Source organism: Cyprinus carpio, chromosome B10, assembly GCF_018340385.1.
Source record: "Cyprinus carpio isolate SPL01 chromosome B10, ASM1834038v1, whole genome shotgun sequence".
Taxonomy (NCBI): Eukaryota; Metazoa; Chordata; class Actinopteri; order Cypriniformes; family Cyprinidae; genus Cyprinus; species Cyprinus carpio.
In genome coordinates this window covers 23,108,919-23,129,545 of record NC_056606.1, presented here as the reverse complement: position 1 = coordinate 23,129,545, position 20,627 = coordinate 23,108,919, and the positions used below count along the sequence as shown (strand labels likewise).

The 20,627-nt window shown below is 35.7% G+C and overlaps 1 protein-coding gene across 2 annotated transcripts in view; it reads right to left on the bottom strand.

Moving 5' to 3' along the window:
- Positions 1-2,209: 2,209 nt before the first annotated feature.
- Positions 2,210-20,627, bottom strand: part of LOC109046270 (band 4.1-like protein 4) — a 49,193-nt gene continuing 30,775 nt past the window's right edge. For both annotated transcript variants that reach the window (XM_042733303.1, XM_042733304.1), the window contains 17 exons: positions 19,206-19,293; positions 18,929-19,017; positions 17,710-17,773; positions 17,394-17,485; positions 14,288-14,365; positions 12,189-12,304; positions 10,444-10,528; positions 8,978-9,055; positions 7,523-7,636; positions 6,170-6,220; positions 5,849-5,926; positions 5,563-5,682; positions 4,712-4,759; positions 4,554-4,622; positions 4,089-4,199; positions 3,927-4,005; positions 2,210-2,903 (listed from right to left, as the gene is read on the bottom strand). In XM_042733303.1, the coding sequence (XP_042589237.1) occupies positions 2,796-2,903; positions 3,927-4,005; positions 4,089-4,199; positions 4,554-4,622; positions 4,712-4,759; positions 5,563-5,682; positions 5,849-5,926; positions 6,170-6,220; positions 7,523-7,636; positions 8,978-9,055; positions 10,444-10,528; positions 12,189-12,304; positions 14,288-14,365; positions 17,394-17,485; positions 17,710-17,773; positions 18,929-19,017; positions 19,206-19,293 (1,468 nt within the window). In that variant the 3' untranslated portion in view covers positions 2,210-2,795. The remainder of the gene's footprint in view (positions 2,904-3,926; positions 4,006-4,088; positions 4,200-4,553; positions 4,623-4,711; positions 4,760-5,562; positions 5,683-5,848; positions 5,927-6,169; positions 6,221-7,522; positions 7,637-8,977; positions 9,056-10,443; positions 10,529-12,188; positions 12,305-14,287; positions 14,366-17,393; positions 17,486-17,709; positions 17,774-18,928; positions 19,018-19,205; positions 19,294-20,627) is intronic.

Below are 20,627 nucleotides of genomic sequence, written 5' to 3'. Positions count from 1 at the left end.
GAGAAACAAGTGCACAGTCATCTTGAGAATCCTGTGTTTGAACTTCTGTTTTTGGTATGACATATGAACACAGAAGACAGCGAACGCAGTGCTGAAAAGGGGCGGAGCTACACAAAGTCTTTAAAAAAAAAAAAAAAAAAAAAAAGCTACACAAAGTCTTTAAACCGATTGATTGGGAGTTTCACTTGAGGGCGGCACAGATTTGATCCTCCCTATACGCAAAATACGCAAGTTGTGTAGGGCCCTCTGAAACACCTGGGGGCCCCATGCTCTAAAAGATTATTCGATTTTAGTTTTGTTTTTGATTTTGGCCTGCGGCTAATAAAACACGGATGTTCTTTACCTTTAATGCGGTGCGCTGTCGCCATTTCTTTATATCATCCAAATCAGTCAAATCAAGTAACGTGACCGTCGTATACAGTCTCATAACTTTGTTATGAATCAATTTATGTTTAATTTATACGGTGAACTTTACCAGGTGAAGTCTGTGCAGTGCTTTGTTTTTTATATTTGATTACTTTAATCAATTTCTGTATAGTAGGCTATTATAGGCTAAATTGTTTATTTTATTTGTATATTTTTTTTTCTGTAGTATTTGCCCTATGGTTTGTCATTTTCTTCCTTTTTTTGTATTACTGAGTTTTTTTTTAAACTCACTGTTGTTTGTTGAAAGTGAAACTGCTCTGAAAGAATACGTTAAGGGATTGGGGAGCATTTGGGGCCCCAACAAAGTTTTGCTTAGGGCCCCCAGAAGTCTACAATCAGCACTGTGTTCAAGTCTCATATGGCAAAAATAATATATTTTCAAAACATATAAAAAGCACTTTAAATATTTTGCTGTCCATATAGCCTATATATATATAAGTGTGTGCGTGTGTGTGTATACATAAATGTAGGCTACTGTTTTTGGTATTAGGGTTGAAACTTAATATATTTCCAATTTCAAAACTTATTTCATTAAACTCACATATATTTAGCATATACTGTATATATAAAATAAATGTTTATATATATATTTTTTTCCGTATATGGAATTTGTTTCATGCAAATAGCCTACGTCACACCGACCACCAGACAGACCAGGGTTGCCAGGTCTGAGATGCAAAACCAACCCAAATGATATTCAATACTAGTCCTTTCGTTCAGTGTTAAACTTCTGAGACAGAGTGTTTTGGACTTTCTGACACATGTGCAAATAAACACTCCAGCAACCCCCTAACAACCATAAATAACTTAGCATTGAGGCGTGGAAGCACCACTCACATTTTCTTTAAATATTTATAATCTGCTATCTATAATAGCTCTATTATTTATAATCCATCATTTCATGTCTCACCATGTTGGAACATGCCGAGTTTTGTACACAAACTCATTTTTTGCAAAGGTCTAGAGTAAATTTGATCGGCACTTTCTAAAGGAACACACGAAAGGAGGGATTTTGTTTTGGCTCGGTCTCCATTTACAGTCAAAGCATTTATAGATGCTCATATCTACTGCTAACAAAGTCAATTCAGTTTCCGAGATATACATTGTTTTTAAAGAGATTAAACATGTAATTTTTAAAGTCATTTTCCGAAAAATGCGATCGAGTAACGTTAATCACGCAACCCAAATGGTCTTTTGCCAGTTTGACAAACGTTGGCGAGACCTATAGGATATTAATAACTTCTCAAAGAAAACACTATGTATGACATAACTGTGAAATCTGTAATAAAGTGTTGAATAAATATTTGTTTTGCTGACCTACCGTCTGAAACTGATCCTCCTGAAAAGCGCGCGAATGGCCAATTGATGCCACGTGAGTGCGATCGCGCACGTTTATTTAGCGCGCTGATGAACGTTTTTGATTAGAAACGTTGTTAAAAATGCTGTTTACATTTTTTTTTGTATGCAATAAGTTGCTTTGTAAAGTGAATATAGCTAGTTAAATTTAAAGAGCACCTTATTGCATTTATAAAATTTTTACCACGTAATAAAAATGACAAAAATCTTAATTAATCAAAAACATTAGAAGATCTAACAATGAGGTTTGCTCCTGTCAGCTGACTGTAAATACATTATTTTTACACTGACTTCAGAATACAAATAAGCAAGCTTTTTGTCTCCCTCTACTGGCTGCAGTGTGTCATTTCACAGAAAACATCCTAATACACAAAACTAAAACACTATGCTTTTGCAAAGACACCAGACAGGTACAATAACCCCAGAATGAATGTATTATAACGTATTTATTGACAAGAGGTTGTTAAAACTCAAGAATTTGAGCTTCCAGTTTAGCTACAGTGATTCTGAAACAAGATACAAGAGTCTACATTATTGTGCAAAAACAAAAATAGAAATACAGCAGCAACATTTCCTACAGCAGAACTGACTCTAAAATCTGAGGACAACGAACAACAATAATAATAATAATAATACGAAGCACTGTTTACAATCATTCCCACATGGTGCTCGAGCTCACAGACGTTTAATACTGTGGAAAATGTGTACAAAAGAGTTTGAGATGTTTGCAATATCAGACTTAACACACAGACAGTCCACCGTCCTTCATTTGATTGTCAGTAGGAAATGAATCTAATTTCTAAGTTTGCAGTGTGCTTGAGTGATACACCGACCAAACCACTGTGAAGAAATGCATTTTTCTCTGATTTATGGCATGAACTATGAAGAAAGGAGCTTGAATCTTTATTGAGGGTGTCCGTGTGTCTGGATAACTTCAGACTGTTTTCATACAGGCTCCACCAGGGTTTGACTTTTCATTTCACTGGCAACCCTGCCGTTCGTCCTTGACACGGTCACGTCTCTGTTTTCACTCGAGATGTGTGTACGGTCTTCACCACCTTGGCGGTGCTTTTTGCGTCCTGCTCGGAGCTCTCTGAGAGAGTGTCTTTGGAGCCTTTCTTTTCTGAAAGGAACAAAAATAGGCACACGATAGAGTGAGACACATCAGACATTGATCAAATAACCAATTGAAACCAGATGAAGCTCTGACTCTTGCTCTAAAGGTTAACATTAAAAAAAAAAAGCAATGAAACTGTTCACCACTTAAAAGGAAGAGTTATCCCCAAATGAAAATTTGCTGCACATTTACTCGCACTCAGGTCATCCGAGATCAGGATGAGTGTGTTTCTTCATCAGGTTTCTAGAAATGTAGCATTGCATAAGTGTGTCATCAATGGATGCTCTGCAGTGAATGGGTGCCGTCAGAATGAGAGTCCAAACAGCTGATAAAAACATCACAATAATCCACAAGTAATCCACAGCACTCCAGTCCATCAGTTAACATCAGGAGAAGACAAAAGCTGCGTGTTTGTAAGAAACAAAACCATCAGTGTAACTTCTAATCTAGCGTTTTAAATTCAAACCATCACTTCTGACCAAAATACGAGTCCATAATCAATAATAACACTTCCTTCAGTGAGAAAGTCCATATGTAGCTACCTATTGTCTCTCACATCAAAATCCAGCCACGTATTTGTTTAGAGCGGTTTTGGCTTGTAAACGCTGCTTGATCTGTGCAGATTTCTCTCGTGATTCAGAACAGACCACTTTTTTTAACTAGAGGAAGCGTTATTATGGATTATGGACTCGTATTTTAGCAACGGTTTGAAGTTAAAATCGTCTTATTGATGGATTTGTTTCTTACAAACTCGCAGCTTTTGGCTTCTTGAGACTTTCACTGATGGACTGGAGTGCTGTGGATTATTCTGATGTTTTTATCAGCTGTTTGGACTCTCATTCTGACGGCACCCATTCAGGATCCATTGGTGAGCAAGTGATGGAATGCTACATTTCTCCAAATCTGATGATGACACAAACTCATTTTCATCCTGTATGGGCTAAAGGTTGGGTAAATGTTTAGCAAATTTTCATTTTAAGGTGAACTATTCCTTTAAACGATTAGGAAGTCAAGGTGTGTGTCTGACCTGTGCAGGGGTCAAGCTGGAACCGGGCACGTCTGCGGTGCGGGTAACCGGGAGAGGAGGCACCAGGTCGGTCCGAGAGCTGAAAGACAATAAAAATGAATCTGACCCGAGATCAGCGAGTGCGATACAAAACATCCTCTCGAGCGCTCAGAATAGACTTACTTGACCTCAGAGAGCACTGACCGCTCGCCATCCGAACAGTGGGAGCGCCGATACTGCCGGAAGCTCCTGGGGGAATGAGAATGGCGGATCTTGATCGGGTCACCTTGTGTTCTGAAACCAGATGCATGCAGTTGTTTGCATGTAAATTTAGGAAGCTACAAGCTTTCCAATTCTATTTTGGAGAGTATCGAACGACATGAGGGTGAGTAATTAATGACAGAATTTTCATTTTTAGGTGAGCTATCCCTTTAAAAGCTTCTTTTCTGTGTTACTGCAAACTCAGCGTTCAGCAGAGACGGTCTCAGAGATTCACTGAGCTGAATAATGCATGTTTTCTATGGACACTAATTGTCTGGGAGTTTTACACATTTGGGGATTTCCTTTTTTATGGGATACCAATGTTTACCCAATTTGTGGAATTATCGATGGTCCTGTTTTATACGAGGACAGGTTTATTTGACTCACTCCACTTTCTTGTACGGAATCTCCTTTAGTTGCTCCTCAGAGAGACCTGAAGGATCGACCAGCTCCTTCCTGCACACAAACACAACATGATCATCACCGTCTGTCTTCGGCTGTGTAGAGACGAGTCTGATCAGAGAGGAGAGTGAGGTTAAACTCACTGGATGTGCTTCCAGAGCAGCTCTTTAGCTTGGAAGTCAGGACTTCGTCTGCGATAGACAAGAAGAAAAAGAGTTCAAAGACTGGTCATTTAGATATTTTATGATTTAACCCTATTAATCTACGCTATCATATTTGATGGGCCTCTAACGATCAACATGATCAAAACTTGAGTCACACTCAATCTGACGCAGGTCTTCTGTCGTCTGATTGATAGTTTAGAGTCTTTTAGTGTAATTGTACAAGCGTCCAGCTTCAGCTGCTGCTTCCGCTGTCAGATCTTGAGTGATTTTGATCAAGTAAAGGTCAGAATAACTGCAGTAATATCTCCAGATGAACTCTTACTGGACTGAAGCAGCTCAGCTTTACTTGATTCTCCATCAATCATTTTTTAGAGTCTCAAATCTGATCATCAGGATCTTTTGAGGAGCGTTTGTTTCCAGAAGCTTTACTTTCACTGTTCCTCAGCGGAGGAATGATCTTCACAAGCCTCCAGAACATCTCACATCTTCTGAGGAGCCTTTATTTCTTCATCTCTCAATCACTGCATTATATGTTCTGATCATTTACATCTCATCTCACTGACACACATTACTGCAGATATAGAGCACAGACTGATATTTACATCATTTTATGTCAGAATCTGCTCTACTGTTATAAAGATCTCATTGATTTACATCAAAAGCTTCATAATTTAATCACTTTTTGTCCATATAAATATCAGCATCTGCACCCAATTGCTATTTTTGCTCAGTTTGGTACTTTTTATTTTGGGCATATGAGCCTGATTTGTTATTTATGTTAAATTTAGAAATGAGTTCTTATGTGAGGTGTAACAGTTTGAGGTGCATACGATCGTGAGCGGTGTCGCGAGCGCCGATGGTTGGGATCGTTGGGGTTTTTTTCCTTCTGTCTGCGTAGCACAACCTCAAACTGCGGACCAGAGTCAACCATCTCGTTCTCCTGCCGGGACCTGCAGGTTATATTTTGATACAGTTTCTTGCAAAGGTTTCCTGCTTTTCTCAAAGATTTTCAAAAACAATCAATCGTGTTTAAGACCATTCCTGTCTTAATTTATAATGTCCATATATTTCAGGAGGCATGTGCTCTTATATTGTCCTGACAGCTCAGTCACCCACCGGTTTCTTTTTTTACGATGTTCCCTGTTGGAATTCTCGGATTCGCTGCCGCTGCTGGTGTTTCCACGGGAACGTGACCTAAAGGGGCCAATCAGAGGGGTTAAAGCTGACAGGGCAGAATGCTATTTTTGGGTGAACTAGTCCTTTAACACACTACATTCTGCAGATTTTGTCTCAAAAAAATTCTATTTAAAACCAGCCAGCGACAAAAAAGCATAAATTAGAAAAACAAAGAGCTGCGCCACACCAAACACTGATAGTTTCCTTGATATTGGTTGAGAAGCTGTTGAAATCTAAAGAAGCAAAGGAATAAAAGCGAACCTCCTCCTGTACTGTTTGTTGGTCTGCGGGTCGTCAGTGGTTTGACCTTTTCTGTCGAGACAAAACACAATGAAGGACGTTTAAAGAGAAACACGGACTGTTTCATCATCTCAGACAGACACGAACGCCTGCGCTGCTCTGAGGATTTATCAGTATTTATTTATTCTCAGCCATTCTTTCATCAGTTCCTCGCCTGCGGCAGGATTCACTTCTTATTGATGCCCAGAGGCAAGAACTCATAACTAGAGTAACTTTCAGCAATGAGACTTTAGCTGAAAAAATAGAATAAATAATCCATGTATTATAGACTAATGTGGACCGTGTAGAATAAAGTAAATTTTAAATATGTTCATTAAGATGCAAGCAATGCTTTTTAAAGTTTATACACTACTATAATTTCTTATTAAAATTCTGAACTGAGCGTTTTTCATACTTTCAGCTATCATTTTAACTTCTAGTTGTTTCTAGTAATTTCTAGTAATTTTTTTTATGTGCTTTTTAGTTTATTTTAAACATTACAAGATATTGCATTCTCATTTTTTTTTTAGGAATACAGTAAATCAAGAAATATTCATTCTGATGCAGCCAGTGTTATCTTAGTATTATTTATAAACTATTATAGTTTTTATAAATATTTTGAATTAGCTTTTTTTTAAAACAACAACAACAACAACAACAACATTAAATATTTAGTAATTTAATGCACATAAAGTATGTGCTTTTATGTGCTTTTTTGTTTATTTTAAATATTACTATTAGGTTTAATCTATTTTCATTTCAGTTTTATTTTTTAAATTAAATAATTTATTTCCAGTTAGCAATTCTAGTGCTTCAACTTAAACTAAACAAAATTTAGAAATGTTGCCGAAATAAAAGCTAAATTAAAATGAAAAGAAAAATGAAAATATCAAAATAAAAGCTAATTCAACATATTAATGAATGCAAATAAATGAAATAAGTTGAAGTACTAAAATTAAAGTTATACAGAAACATAAAAAACAACTATTAAAAATAAATACAGCACATAAAAAATTAAAACAAACTAAAAATAAAATGACAACTGGAAAATATTTTCTCTCTCTATTTTTTTCTATTCTTCTTTATTCAAGCTAATAAATGTATTTATTTATTAATTAACTAATTTATATAATTCACATACATGTATGTTAGTTTTAGTTTTAACAATAATAGTTGTTAAAAGGAGTAACACATTAGTTCCAGTTTACTTCCTCTAGAGGGAGCAAATGCATCTGGATTGAGATTCAGCGCTGATTTTGAAAGACTCTCATGCACTTCTTCAAATGCATCAACACTCAATGAGTCTGAATACAGAACCGGGATGCATGTGCACACCTGCGGCGGCCCGAGTGAGACGTCTCGTTCTCGCTGCCTCCTGAGGGTGAACGCCTGTGAGCTTTGGGGAATTTGGGAGATTTGTTTCGCTCGCTGGCCGAGTTGTACAGACCGCTGAGGAAAAACAATGACGAGACAGCTTAGAGAGGACAAGAATGCACGAACAACGGCATACCATAATACAATACCATCGTGCATGAATATGAAGCAGTGCTGATATTGTTAACTAAAAGTGAAACTACTAAAAATCGGTTTTGGTTACTGAAATAATGTTAACATAAAATAGAAATACTAGATGAATGACTTAAAAAAAACTGGGAAATGTTGGCTTAGCAACTAAATAAAATAAGTTTAATAAAATAACCTTAAGTTGGAGTACTAAAGTTAAAGCTACACATAAATACACACACACATATATATATATATATATATATATATATTATATATATATATATATATATATATATATACATACATCATATATATATATATATATATATATATAAAAAACTAATAAAAATTATTAAAGCACAAAATTACTGCAACAATCTTAAAATTAAAATGAGAACTGAACAACTAAAATGAAAGCTAAATACAACTAAATTACATAAAACAAGTTTAAGGTATTACAGTTAAATCCATACAGAATTACAAATTAAAAACTAATACAAATGATTAGCAAACTATTACTAAAATAAACTGAAAATATAAGCTGAAATATAAATAAATACAAATAAATGAAATAAAACAAGTTTAAGTTGAATTGCTAAACTGAAAGCTATATAGAAATTTAAAAACAACAGCTAATAAAAATTAATAAAGCACACAACAAAATTATTAAATGTTAAAGTAAAATTACAAATGAAAACGGAAGACAAATAAATAAAGCTATTTCAAAATATTAATAAATACAGCTAAATTAAAAATATCTTTAAGATGAAGTACCAGAATTAAAGCTATAAAAATATAAAAAATGACGAAAGCACAACACAGAAAAGAAGCTAGCCTAATAAATTAACTGAAATAAATAAAATAAGTTGAAGTTGAGTATTAATTTTAAAACAATATAGAAATATTGAAATATGTTATATGCAACTGCATTATGTGCATTATTTGAATTGGGCAAATGTCCAATGAAATTGTTCACTGTTATCAATATTTGTTGCTTTGGTGTACCATGTTCAGCGTCCTTGAGCTCGGGAAAGGCGCTATATAAATTAAACATATTATTATTATTATTATTATTATTATTATTATTATTAAATATAAACAAATAATACAAATTAAATACAATTTTAAAATATTGAAAAAACAAAATTCAAAGTGTTAATAAATACTATATTAGTACACAAATAATAAAAGAACACCGGTATGAATCCAACAGTACCATGGTGAATATAGGATACACTGTATGTGTGTTCAGTGTTATTCTTTTTTGAACTCTGAGTTCTGCACCTTTGAGGGGCGTCTTCCTCCCATGGTGCACTGGGCTTGTTCTGCGCCTCTGAAGTGCTGTCTGTCTTTGCTTTGGGACTTTGGGGAAATACAATGAAACAGCAGTGATAGTCAGTAAAAGCTTGATGCTCTAAAATGAGAATTTGTTCTCCTAGATTACTTGAAGAGCAAATGGAGACTGCGCTGAATCTCCTGCTTCTCGGATGTTTCTCTTGAGAAAAAGACCTCAGTTATCTCACGTGGATCTCCTCCAGTTTCAGAAGATCTCAATGTGAGCTCAGACATTTCTCATCACATGACCTGAGCTGCTTTGCACATTTACTGACTGCAGGTCAGCTGTTGACTCATCTGGATCTATTTTTAGTTCTCTGAAGGAATTTTAGAAGAAACGTCTGGGACAAAGTTGAAACAAAACATCAATGAAACAATTGAGAACGTCATCAAGTGTCTTAAACAGCAAATGACTTTCTTCCTCAGTATTTTTGTCTCGCTTTCCAGCACAAATATCTAAACATTTTACATCAAGATACATTAAGACTTGTTTTCTGAAAAATGCATCAAAATAAAAGTTTAGTGAGGTTAGAAAAATAATCTGGGCTTTTTGTTGTAAAACTTAGACTCACTTAATTATGATCAAGAAAACAGGATTTAACATCTTTAGTCCTTTTTTGCTTCTCAAGTAAACGCATCTGGATTTAAGAATATACACTGCAAAAAAAAAAAGTCTTCAGTACTTTTGTCTTGTTTTTCAGTACAAATATATACACATTCATAAAGCATGATACATTTACTTAAGAATCAAAATGACTCGAGATATTAAGTCTTGTTTTCCGAAAAAAAAAAAACATGATCAAAACTAAGCGAGTTTATGCTTAAAACAAAAGAAAATATCTCTAAATGGAGTCAGAAAAATAATACCTTTGCCCTTTGAATTAAGTTTTTTTTTTAAGCATAAACTGACCAACTTTTGACGCATTTTTCAGAAGATTTTCAGAATATTGAGTAATTTTTGTTCTCAAGCAAATGTATCTTAGGAATGTTTAATATTTGTGCTGGAAAACAAGATAAATATACTGAGGAAGAAAGTCATTTGCAGTTCAAGACATTTGTTTCATTGATGTATCAACTTTGTCTCTGACGTTTCTCCTAAAATTCCTTAAGAGAACTACAAATAGACCCAGATGAGTCGATAGTTGACATACAGTCTATAAAATGAATGTGCAAAGCAGCTCAGATGATTTGATTCTGGGAGAATGTGATGAGAAATGTCAGAGCTCATATTGAGAACTTGAGCTGGAGGAGATCTATATGAAATCATTGGGGTCTTTTTCTCAGGAGAAACAGACAAAATCAGCGCAGTCTGCATTTGATGATCTCACTGAATAAAGTCACTGTTTGCCGTGAAAAGGTTACTCCAGAGCAATAAATGCTGTGATCAAGTAACGCTTAATGAGAGTGTTGAATACCTCTTGACTGGCGTAAGTGCAGTGCTTTTGAGGCTTTCACTCGCCTTCTCCGTCTTGGAGACCATCTGTCCTCCGTTGCTCCGCCCTAAAGCACATAATTCCCAAACATGAGTGCTTCTGCCGCCAAAAACATCAGTCTGATGTTACTGTGTCCATGCAGTTCAGCAGAACACTTCCTGCGTCCATCTGCATCCTCCACTCAGGCCCTCTCTAGTCTCTGCTCTATTGTTTAAATGTGCGAGAATTGGGCAGAACAATAGAGGTGCAGACATGCGTTGAGGTCAGGAGTGACCCACACATTCCTGCCTCAGCCCAAAAACAACAGCGTTTATCTCAATCGCATTCCTACAGAGCGATGAAGCAAATGCGCCAAACGATCAATCGCACACCTGAGCCACGTCATGTGACACTCTGGGTTTCTTAAAGGGCTCATGAACTGAGAAACCAAAATTCCCTTGATCTTTTGACATATGAGAGGTTAAAACATCCTGTAAGTTAAAGAACTCAAAACTTTCTTGTTAGTCTAAAAACAGCTTATACTGAAGACAGTCTTCCAAAACCACAGCTTGTGGAATGTTCTACTCTATGATGTAATAGAGTGGATAAGCACCGCCTCCTCAGAAGAGCAACGCCTGCTTCTACATCTCTGCCTGTTTAGCCCCGCCCACCAATTCTATATCACTGCCTGTTTAGCCCCGCCCACCGATTCTACATCACTGCCTGTTTAGCCCCGCCCACCGATTCTACAACACTGCCTGTTTAGGCCCGCCCACCGATTCTACATCTCTGCCTGTTTAGCCCCGCCCACCGATTCTACATCTCTGCCTGTTTAGCCCCGCCCACCAATTCTATATCACTGCCTGTTTAGCCACGCCCACGATTCTACATCACTGCCTGTTTAGCCTCGCCCATCGATTCTACAACGTTTCTTTTTTAGTCCCTGTTTAGCCCCGCCCACCGATTCTACATCACTGTGTTTAGCTTTGTGAACATTCTACATCACTGCCTGTTTAGCCCCGCCCACCGATTCTACACCACTGCCTGTTTAGCCCCGCCCACCTATTCTACAACACTGCCTATTTAGCCCCGCCCACCGATTCTACATCTCTGCCTGTTTAGCCCCGCCCACCGATTCTACATCTCTGCCTGTTTAGCCCCGCCCACCGATTCTAAAACACTGCCTGTTAAGCCCCGCCCACTGATCCGGATCCAGAGGAAATTCAATCCGGACCCGCCTCCATTTCGTATTTTAAGAGCACTAATTATATTTCCTACTTTGATAAATGCATGTTAAACTTGTTTATTTTTTATGTCCTTTTGGAGATGGTCCGAAATTAAAGCGATGGTGAGATATTTTAAGTTTTCCTGCGTGACATTGTTGTCATGACATCCAGTGAGCGTTTGATGTAATAGGGGCGACACTTCACCGCTGCGTAATATGAGTTTATTTTTTTTTCTTTTTGTTATTACTTAGATTATGGCCATCTGACTTATAGCAGTGTCCAGTGTTTCTCATACATTGAGTTATCTGTGGCAGCCCGTCGCTATCAAAACTGACAGCCACAAATAGATTTTCCAAAAGACTTCTACAAAATTGAAATGTCAAAACCTTTGACACTGATGAAATTTCAGATTTGGACCTTGTAATGTATACTTTGAGAACCCCTGGTCTGGGGTGTTCTGTGTGGTTGTTTGTCTCAGGAAACACCTCATCGGGTGTAAATCGGGTGTGAGGTGTGGCTCACCTGTGGGCTGAGTGCTTCTCTTCGGGTAGGTCTTGCTGCGGGTTCGGATCACCTGTAGGTCGGGTCGCGGCAGAGTCACAGACTGCTCTCGTCCGATCTGCATCGCAGTCTTTCCACTGGAAGCAGAAACACACAATGATTCACATCCTCCTGCACCACTGTAAAAACATCATTAAACCAATCCCTTTCAGGGCTCTACACTGTGACCAAAATGGATTTGGTTTTCAAGCTAAAGTAAAGTAAAAGACCACTTCTTAAACCAGAGAAGGTGAACATGTTGGTGGGGGAAAAAACATGCAAATCCTGTCACACTGCAAAAAAATATTATCTTGCTTAGTATTTTTGTCTTGTTTTCTAGTATAAATATAAAAAAATATTGATTCAACATGAATTTACTGTTCAAGTAAAATGACTTAAGATATTATATCTTGTTTTCTGTTTAAAATAAACCTGTAAATTTTGTTTTTCCTTAAAACAAACAAACAAACAAACAAAAACAAAAAACAATCTTGATTAGCCTTTGAATAAAGATTATTTTCCTGCTTGTTTTAAGCAAAAATGAACAGAATTTTGATACTTTTTTTTTTTTTTTTTTTTTTAGAAAACAAGACTTAATATCTTAAATCATTTTAATTGTCAAGTAAATGCATCTTGATTCAAGAATGTTTAGATATTTATACTAGAAAACAAGATTAAAATACTAAGTAAGAGATTAATTTTTTGCAGTCAGTTTAGTTTTACTTCTCTTTTTGTTTTCATTTTGAAAATCTTTGCTGTTTACCTCATGTTACGCTAAGGAGGCTTTCTTTTAATTTGTTTTAGTGTTTGATAAATGTTCTGTAATTTATCAGTCTGTATATAATACAGCATGTAATAATAAATTATAACTAAATTATGTGCTTAGAACGACCAGTGGGAAGAATGAGTCTAGAGCCCTGCCTTTATTAACTCTTTCCCAGCCAAGCACAGAATTTTCCGGTTTTCCGTGTTTTCACTGTTATACACTAGGGGGCGCTATTGCGCATCTCCTAAATAAGTGTAGAACGTGCCGATCAAAAAAATTAAACATACCTATATTCAAGTGTTGATAAAAAAGAATGCTTAAAGCTAGAATAAAACAGATTTTTTTCTGTTTAAAAGCAGAGGTTCTCTTCTTTATTGTGATGTATTGCATGTTCAGAAACGCATACAACAAAATATTCTGGGGGCCATGAAATTTTTGTGAAAGTCTTACAGTGTCTGACAACTTTTTGCTGGTGGGGAAAGAGTTAAAAGTACAGTTCACTTAGAAAATGAAAATCATGTTATTCTGCATGAAATAACTTTAATTTTCATTTTCTGGGTGAACTGTTCCTTTAAAAAACTGGTGTTTAGTGCTTGTTAGGTAGTAGCTTAAGGTGCTGTGATTTTGTAATTCGTCAATTATTTGGTCTTTTATTCTTTTGAGTCCGGCCCACATTTGGATGGATGTGATGCAGCCGTTTTATGTTTATTTAATGACTAACCCTGAGAATGTAACATAAGTCACACATTCAGCATTATATCACTGTCGGTGACTAATATCTGTCTGTACATAATAAAGGTTATTTCTCAATACCTCGAGTCTTGGGTTTTTCATCTGGTTATAGATTAATGAAAACTTCTATACCTCCGTTTGGGGTCAGTAACATTTTTAAATATTTCTTAAAGAAGTCTCTTCTGTTCACCAAGGCTGCATTTATTTGATACAGTATAAAATGTGAAATATTTTTATTATTTAAAACAGCTGTTTTCTATGTGAATATCTGTTAAACTGTAATTTATTTCTGTGATGCGCAGCTGTATTTTCAGCATCATTACTCCAGTCTTCAGTGTCACATGATCTTCAGAAATCATTCTAATATGATGAAGAAACATTTCTGATTATTATCAATATCGAAAACAGCACAATATTTTTGTGGAAACTGTGATACCATTAAATTTCAGGATTCACAGATGAACAGAAAGTTCCAAGGAACAGCATTTATTTGAAATAGAAATATTTTGTAACATTATAAATCTTTTCTGTCACTTCTAAAGCATCTTTGTTGAATAAAAGTATTAATTTCTGGTTTACTAACCTGTAGCGATGCTTCGAGCCCAGAGAGCTGAATTTGGACAGTTTCCTTGTTAGAGAATTAGACTCGTTCTCTGGCATTCTGTGAAAGACATTTTATTAAGAATATTTACATTTACATTACATTCAGATGGACAACCCCACAGGTTTTATGTGTTTTTTATTTATTCTCCATCTGATTTTCACTCCTGATGAAACATGGATGCCATTTCATAGCCTCCTTCACATCTGTGGGGCAAATCTGTTGTTTACAGCCATATTTTAATGAGCTAAATTACAGAACAAATGTGTTAAGGAGAGCTTTCCTCTCATTAAAATTCAAAAAGCTGTAAACATGCAACTCTGATAAAACGCAGAACCAACCAGCAGAGAAATGAAAAGCCAAAACATAATGAGAGCTCAGACTAGAGCTAAGGAACGCTTCATTCTGTATAATTTGTCTCCGCTGTGTTTCTGCCGGATTAAAGATTCAGAGATCTGTGTGTTCTGATGACAGAACATGACTGGGCTTGTTTTTAAAGTCTGGACGGTCCTGTTTCAGCTCAGCGTTTCAGATGTGTTCGGCTCTGTACACGCCATATAAACAACACTAACAATCAATAATTAATGATAAACATATTAGTCAACAATGGAGTTCTACAGCTTTTAGCAGTTGTTCATTTCAACCAGAGTTATTACAGTTAACCGAAACTAAAATTAAAACTAAAACCATAAAGGTAAACATTTTTGTTATTTAACATAGAACAAAAAAAATATATATTTTTTTTATTTCAGCTATAGTTGCTTAAGCAACAGTTCTAATTTTTGCATAGTTTAACATGACGTACTAAAATAATGAAAACTAAAATTAAAAGAAATATTATTAAACTATGAATAAAAATTAGCGTGAATTTATTGGTGCTTTTAAAGTGATCAGGTTCATTCTGTCATATTCAATAATATTTTGAATATAAATAAAATTAGTTAGTTGAAAAAAAAAATAAAGAGCTCAGTTTGTAAGTTACCTGATAAAATAGATATCAGATGTATGTATATATATATATATATATATATATATATATATATACTATATTATAATGCATACTGAATGAAGCATGTCCAAAAAAACTGATCATATCAAAACTTTTGTTTCTGCATTTGATCAATTATTTTAGTATTATTTATATACTTTTCTTTTTTCATAGAATTGTCTTCTATTTTTATACTTTTAGTTTTCATTTTAATTTTAGTTATATTTTTTTTGTAATTTTTTAATGTGCCTTTGTCATTTTTATCAGTTTGTGTTTATTTCTTTATTTAAAAAATACTGTTTAGGTTTAGTTTATTTTTATTTCAGTTTTGGTTTTAGTTCAGTTTTATTTTATTTTAGTCATCAATTTCAAATTACACTAAACAAAGAACTATATTTTTACTACTGAGACCTTAGTGTAAAGTGTTGCCAATAACTCTGTTCTTAATGTTAAGAGGTGTTTCTCGTTCCTGACGTTCTTTCACACGCGGATTAGCAGCAGAAACCTTCAGCCGCCTGCGTTCTGAGCTTGTAAAGCTCTTTGGGGATCGGAGTGAGACGGCTCTGATTAAACAAACACCAGAGACGTTCAGAATAAAGAGCCTCAGTAAAGCCGCGGGAATCTGAAGGGCCCTTCAATTCACAGCATTTCTCTGTGAGAACTACAGGAGAGTGTAATGCAGCGGGTTCGGCTTTCTGCACTAAAACAAGTCGTTCAGACCGGATTAAGATGTTTTTAAAGTGCATGAGGTTGTTCCAACTTCACACGACTGCAATCCCTTAGAAAAAAAACCAGAGCTGTTTCATGCAGTGAAAATGTGTAGCTGTTACGAGCTGAGCCTTAAAATGAGTGTTTTATTGAAGCTTGTAATAAAATCAGGTCGATTCTGTCATATTAAAAGATATTTTTGACTTTAATAAAACCATTTAGTTAAAATGCTACCACTAAAAGCACATATCAGTATATCAGATGTTAATTTTATATATGGCGGGAATTAAAATATTACTTATTATGGGTACTGAATGATACATGTCCAAAAAACATGGTAACACCAGGCTATAATATCCATTTTGCATTTGGTATTGTTTATTTACTATTATTCATTTTCAATATTATTAATTAAAGTTTTTTATTATTATTTTAAATTAGCTTTTATTTTGTACTCTTTTTTTATTAGTAGTAATTTTATGTGTTTTTGTTACTTTTATTAGTTTTACTAGTTTATATTAAATATTACTATTTAGTTTTAATGTATTTTTATTTCGGTTTCAGTTTTTAAAAAAAAAAAATTTAATTTCCAGTTAGCAATTTTAGTGCTTCAATTTAATCAACTGAAAATGAGAAAACTAACTGAAATAATTTACATTTTTTAATATAATCTTTATATTTTATTCTATTCAAGCTTTATTTCAATTAACAGGTTAAATTTTTATTTCTTAATCTTTTTAATCTTATAATGGGCTTTTGTAATTTCTTTTTAAAATTCATTTTAAATATTACTTTTTATTTGTAATTTTTTTATGAGTTTTATTTTATTTCTAATATTATTTATTTCCATTTTTAGTGCTTCAACTTTAAATGAAAATAAAAAATGATACATTTAACCTGTTAACTGAAGTAAAGCTTGCATTGAAAAAAAAAAAAAAAAAAAAAAAAAAAAAAAATTATATATATATATATATATATATATAAAGATTAGATGAAAAACATATTTTAGTTAGTTGCCAAGGTAACATTTCTTATTTTGGCTTCGATGAAGCTCTAAAATGGCTAAATGGAATTCAAATAAATAAAAACTAAAACTGAAATTAAAATAAAACTGAATGACAAATACATTAAACCTAAATAGTTATATTTAAAATGAATAAAAACTAATAAAAAAACACATAAACTAAAAGTCTAACTAAAATTAAAAAGAAAACTGAAATTATAAAAATAAAAGCTAAATCAAAATATGAATAAAAGTATAGCACATAAATATTATAGCATGGTGTTACCATGTTTTCTGGACATGCATTACTCAGTACCCATGAAATTGAATAATATTTTAATTCCCACCATCTGATACACTATTGTATTGAGAAATCTCTGCTGCTGTACCTGAAGAAGGTGTGATGCTCCACGCAGCACTTCCACAGATTCTTGCAGGCCGTCTTACTGGGAGCGTCGAAGAAGAACGACGTCTCATTGCACTGAAAACACACAGAGAAGCTTTTCTTGCTTGTTGAATAAAGTCTAATGTCCTTATATAACACTGCATAATACAAATCGATTCAAAGCAGTTGCACAGAAAATCATGATTAAGGTTTATACAGTGGCAACAGCATAATGCAATGATTGCATGTAAATTCAAGGGTATAGAGATCACACACAGTTCATTTATTTATTGTGATGTTGCATTAAAAAGACGACTTACATCTCTGCCCATGACCCGCAGCTCAAACTGGGTTTCCTTGAAATACACTTTCGTAATTCTTGGCCTGAAACATTATTAATTAAGAGCACATTATTTAACACTGTGCATAAAAACAAATCAAAACAGAGTGACAAAGTCAAGAGTGAAGAGTTAATATAAAGTAATATAAAAGTAATACTATATATGATATCATACAGTATCTTGTATCATGTCATATCATATATCATATATCATATCATATCATATCATATATCATATCATATCCCATAGACCGTATATATCATATAATATCATATCATATATCATAAATCATATCATATCATATATCATATCATATCCCATAGACCGTATATCTCATATCATATCATATCATATCATATCATATCATATCATATCATATCATATATCATATCATATCTCATACCATAGACCATATATCTCATATCATGTATCATATCATATCATATCCCATAGACCGTATATCTCATATCATATCATATCATATCATATCATATCATATCATATCATATCATATCATATCATATCATATCATATCATATCATACAGTATCATGTCATATCATATCATATATCTCTTATCATATCATATCTCATACCATAGACCATATATCTCATATCATGTATCATATCATATCATAATATCATATCATATCATATCTCTCTTATATCAAAATCATATCTTATACCATATATCAAATATCTCATTTCATATATCATATCATAAATCTCATACCACATCATACATCTCATATCATATCTCTCTCATATCATATATCCCATTTCACATAATTTATCATATCATACAATATATATCATATATATGATATTATATGATATATCATATGACATATGTTATGACATATATGATATATATCATATATGTGATAATTGATGTGATATACGATATGATATGAGATAAATATGATCTAATATACACCTCATATTATATCATATATCTCATTACATATCTCATTAAATGATTTATTCTTTTAAAGGATCATATCATAACATATATTATATTATATCATATATCATAATATTACATATAGGATGTATCTTATATTTAAAGGATTTGTTTTGAAAATTCAAAAACATCCTGAGACACATTATTGTGGGTTTTGATTGACATGCGGGCGAGAAAATACTGCCAGAGTTTTCAGTTGTGGGTGAATTATTCCTCAGTTTAAACATCAACCTACCAGAAATATTTCCCCACTTGTGTTTTGTTCTTGTAAACCACGACCCCGACAGGCGTCAGGCCCAGAAAATACTCCGACTGCTTTTCCCCCTGAAAACATTAATGCATTACGAGACTAATAAACAAAAACACAAGCAATTCATCATCAATATTCATAGAGTACAGTGCCAGGATTATTAAAAACCAGATTAAGAATCAAGCTGGAGCAGCGGAAAAATGAAAGGAAGAATAAAATCATTAGCAGAAAAGAGCTCTTAATTAAACAGGGCTGAACTTACAAACACAGGGTGCAGATCCACGCCATACATCTCCAGGGTTTTGGCAATTGCTAAGTAATTATTTTCAGCCTCTGCAGGCACCTGACCCCTGAACAGAGCAGAAAAACACCAAAATACACTGCAAAGTCCTCCAGAACAATCTAAATTAGCAACATGATGAAGACTCTGCTGTTAAACCTGTCAAACTGTCAGTCTCTGATTGATAGTTTAGAGATTTTTATCAATTAAAAGCTCTTTTAGTGTAATTGTACGACTCCAGAACATCTCACATCTTCTGAGGAGCGTTTTGTGACGAGTCAGCTGCCTCCTCCCTGATAATCACCGGCACCCCGTCCTAAATCGCCGCCCTTCACCAGGCTCCCGATAGGAGTGGGTGTGTGAGAGAGGAGGGGCGCTGGACGAGTCAGGGCTGGCGGCGTGTGATGGGGCACACCTGAAGGAAATGGAGCCTCATCACCGCCGCTGTTTAAAAGCCCAACGCGCCTCTCCTCGGGAGACCGGTCTCTTCCCCCGTGCATGCACACTGGTGTCCTCGTGGGTCCAGGAAGGGTGCGTTGAGGGACTCCCGCGCCACCAGAGACGTGAGCTGCCGGACCCGCGGTCCGGTCGAGAACCGCACCCGTCTACACGGCCGTCGGGCCAGGATGCCGGGCCGTCCATCCCCTGCAAGCGCCGCGGCCAGCGAGGAGGATGAAGCCGCTAGAAGAAGCCGCCGCCCCTCGCGCCCCGGACCGAAGAGGGGAGCGCGTGCGGCCGCTGGACTCCGCCCCTTACCTGGACCCTTCCTCCATGAACACTGCCAGACCCCCACGAACCCCGCAGCACGACGAGGGGAGCGGATTCCCTGTTGTTTTGGACACTGTTCCCCTTTTGGACACTTTATTCCCCCTTGTTTTGGTTTTTCTGTTAAATAAAAAACCTCTCCGAGGCCTGACGCCACGCCCACTGTGTCTGTCGTTGGCTCGTCCCGTCACAGTGGTGGAGAATGCGGGCAAGGCGGAGCCTAGACAGCGCAGTTGGGAAACACCTGATGACGTCACTCCCTCTCGTGTGCAAAAGTGCGCATAACCCGGACTGGGACGGAGGAACGGAGGAGACGGCCTCCCAGCCACACAAAGGGGTAAGTGACTTCTCTTTTACGGTCATTTTACCCTGTGGTTGGTTGAGGCTGTCGATTAAATCCCGTTCTCTCTGTCCCTGTTCCGGCGCGCTGTGAGAGGGAGGACTGCCCGGAGAGAAATCCCCGCCCCGCCCACTCCGACCGTTTGGAGCCTGGTTGAGGAAGGTAGCACTCCCGTGTGGGCTGCGCCCTGAGGACGGGGATGTCGCTTGGGGGGGGGAATGTGACGAGTCAGCTGCCTCCTCCCTGATAATCACCGGCACCCCGTCCTAAATCGCCGCCCTTCACCAGGCTCCCGATAG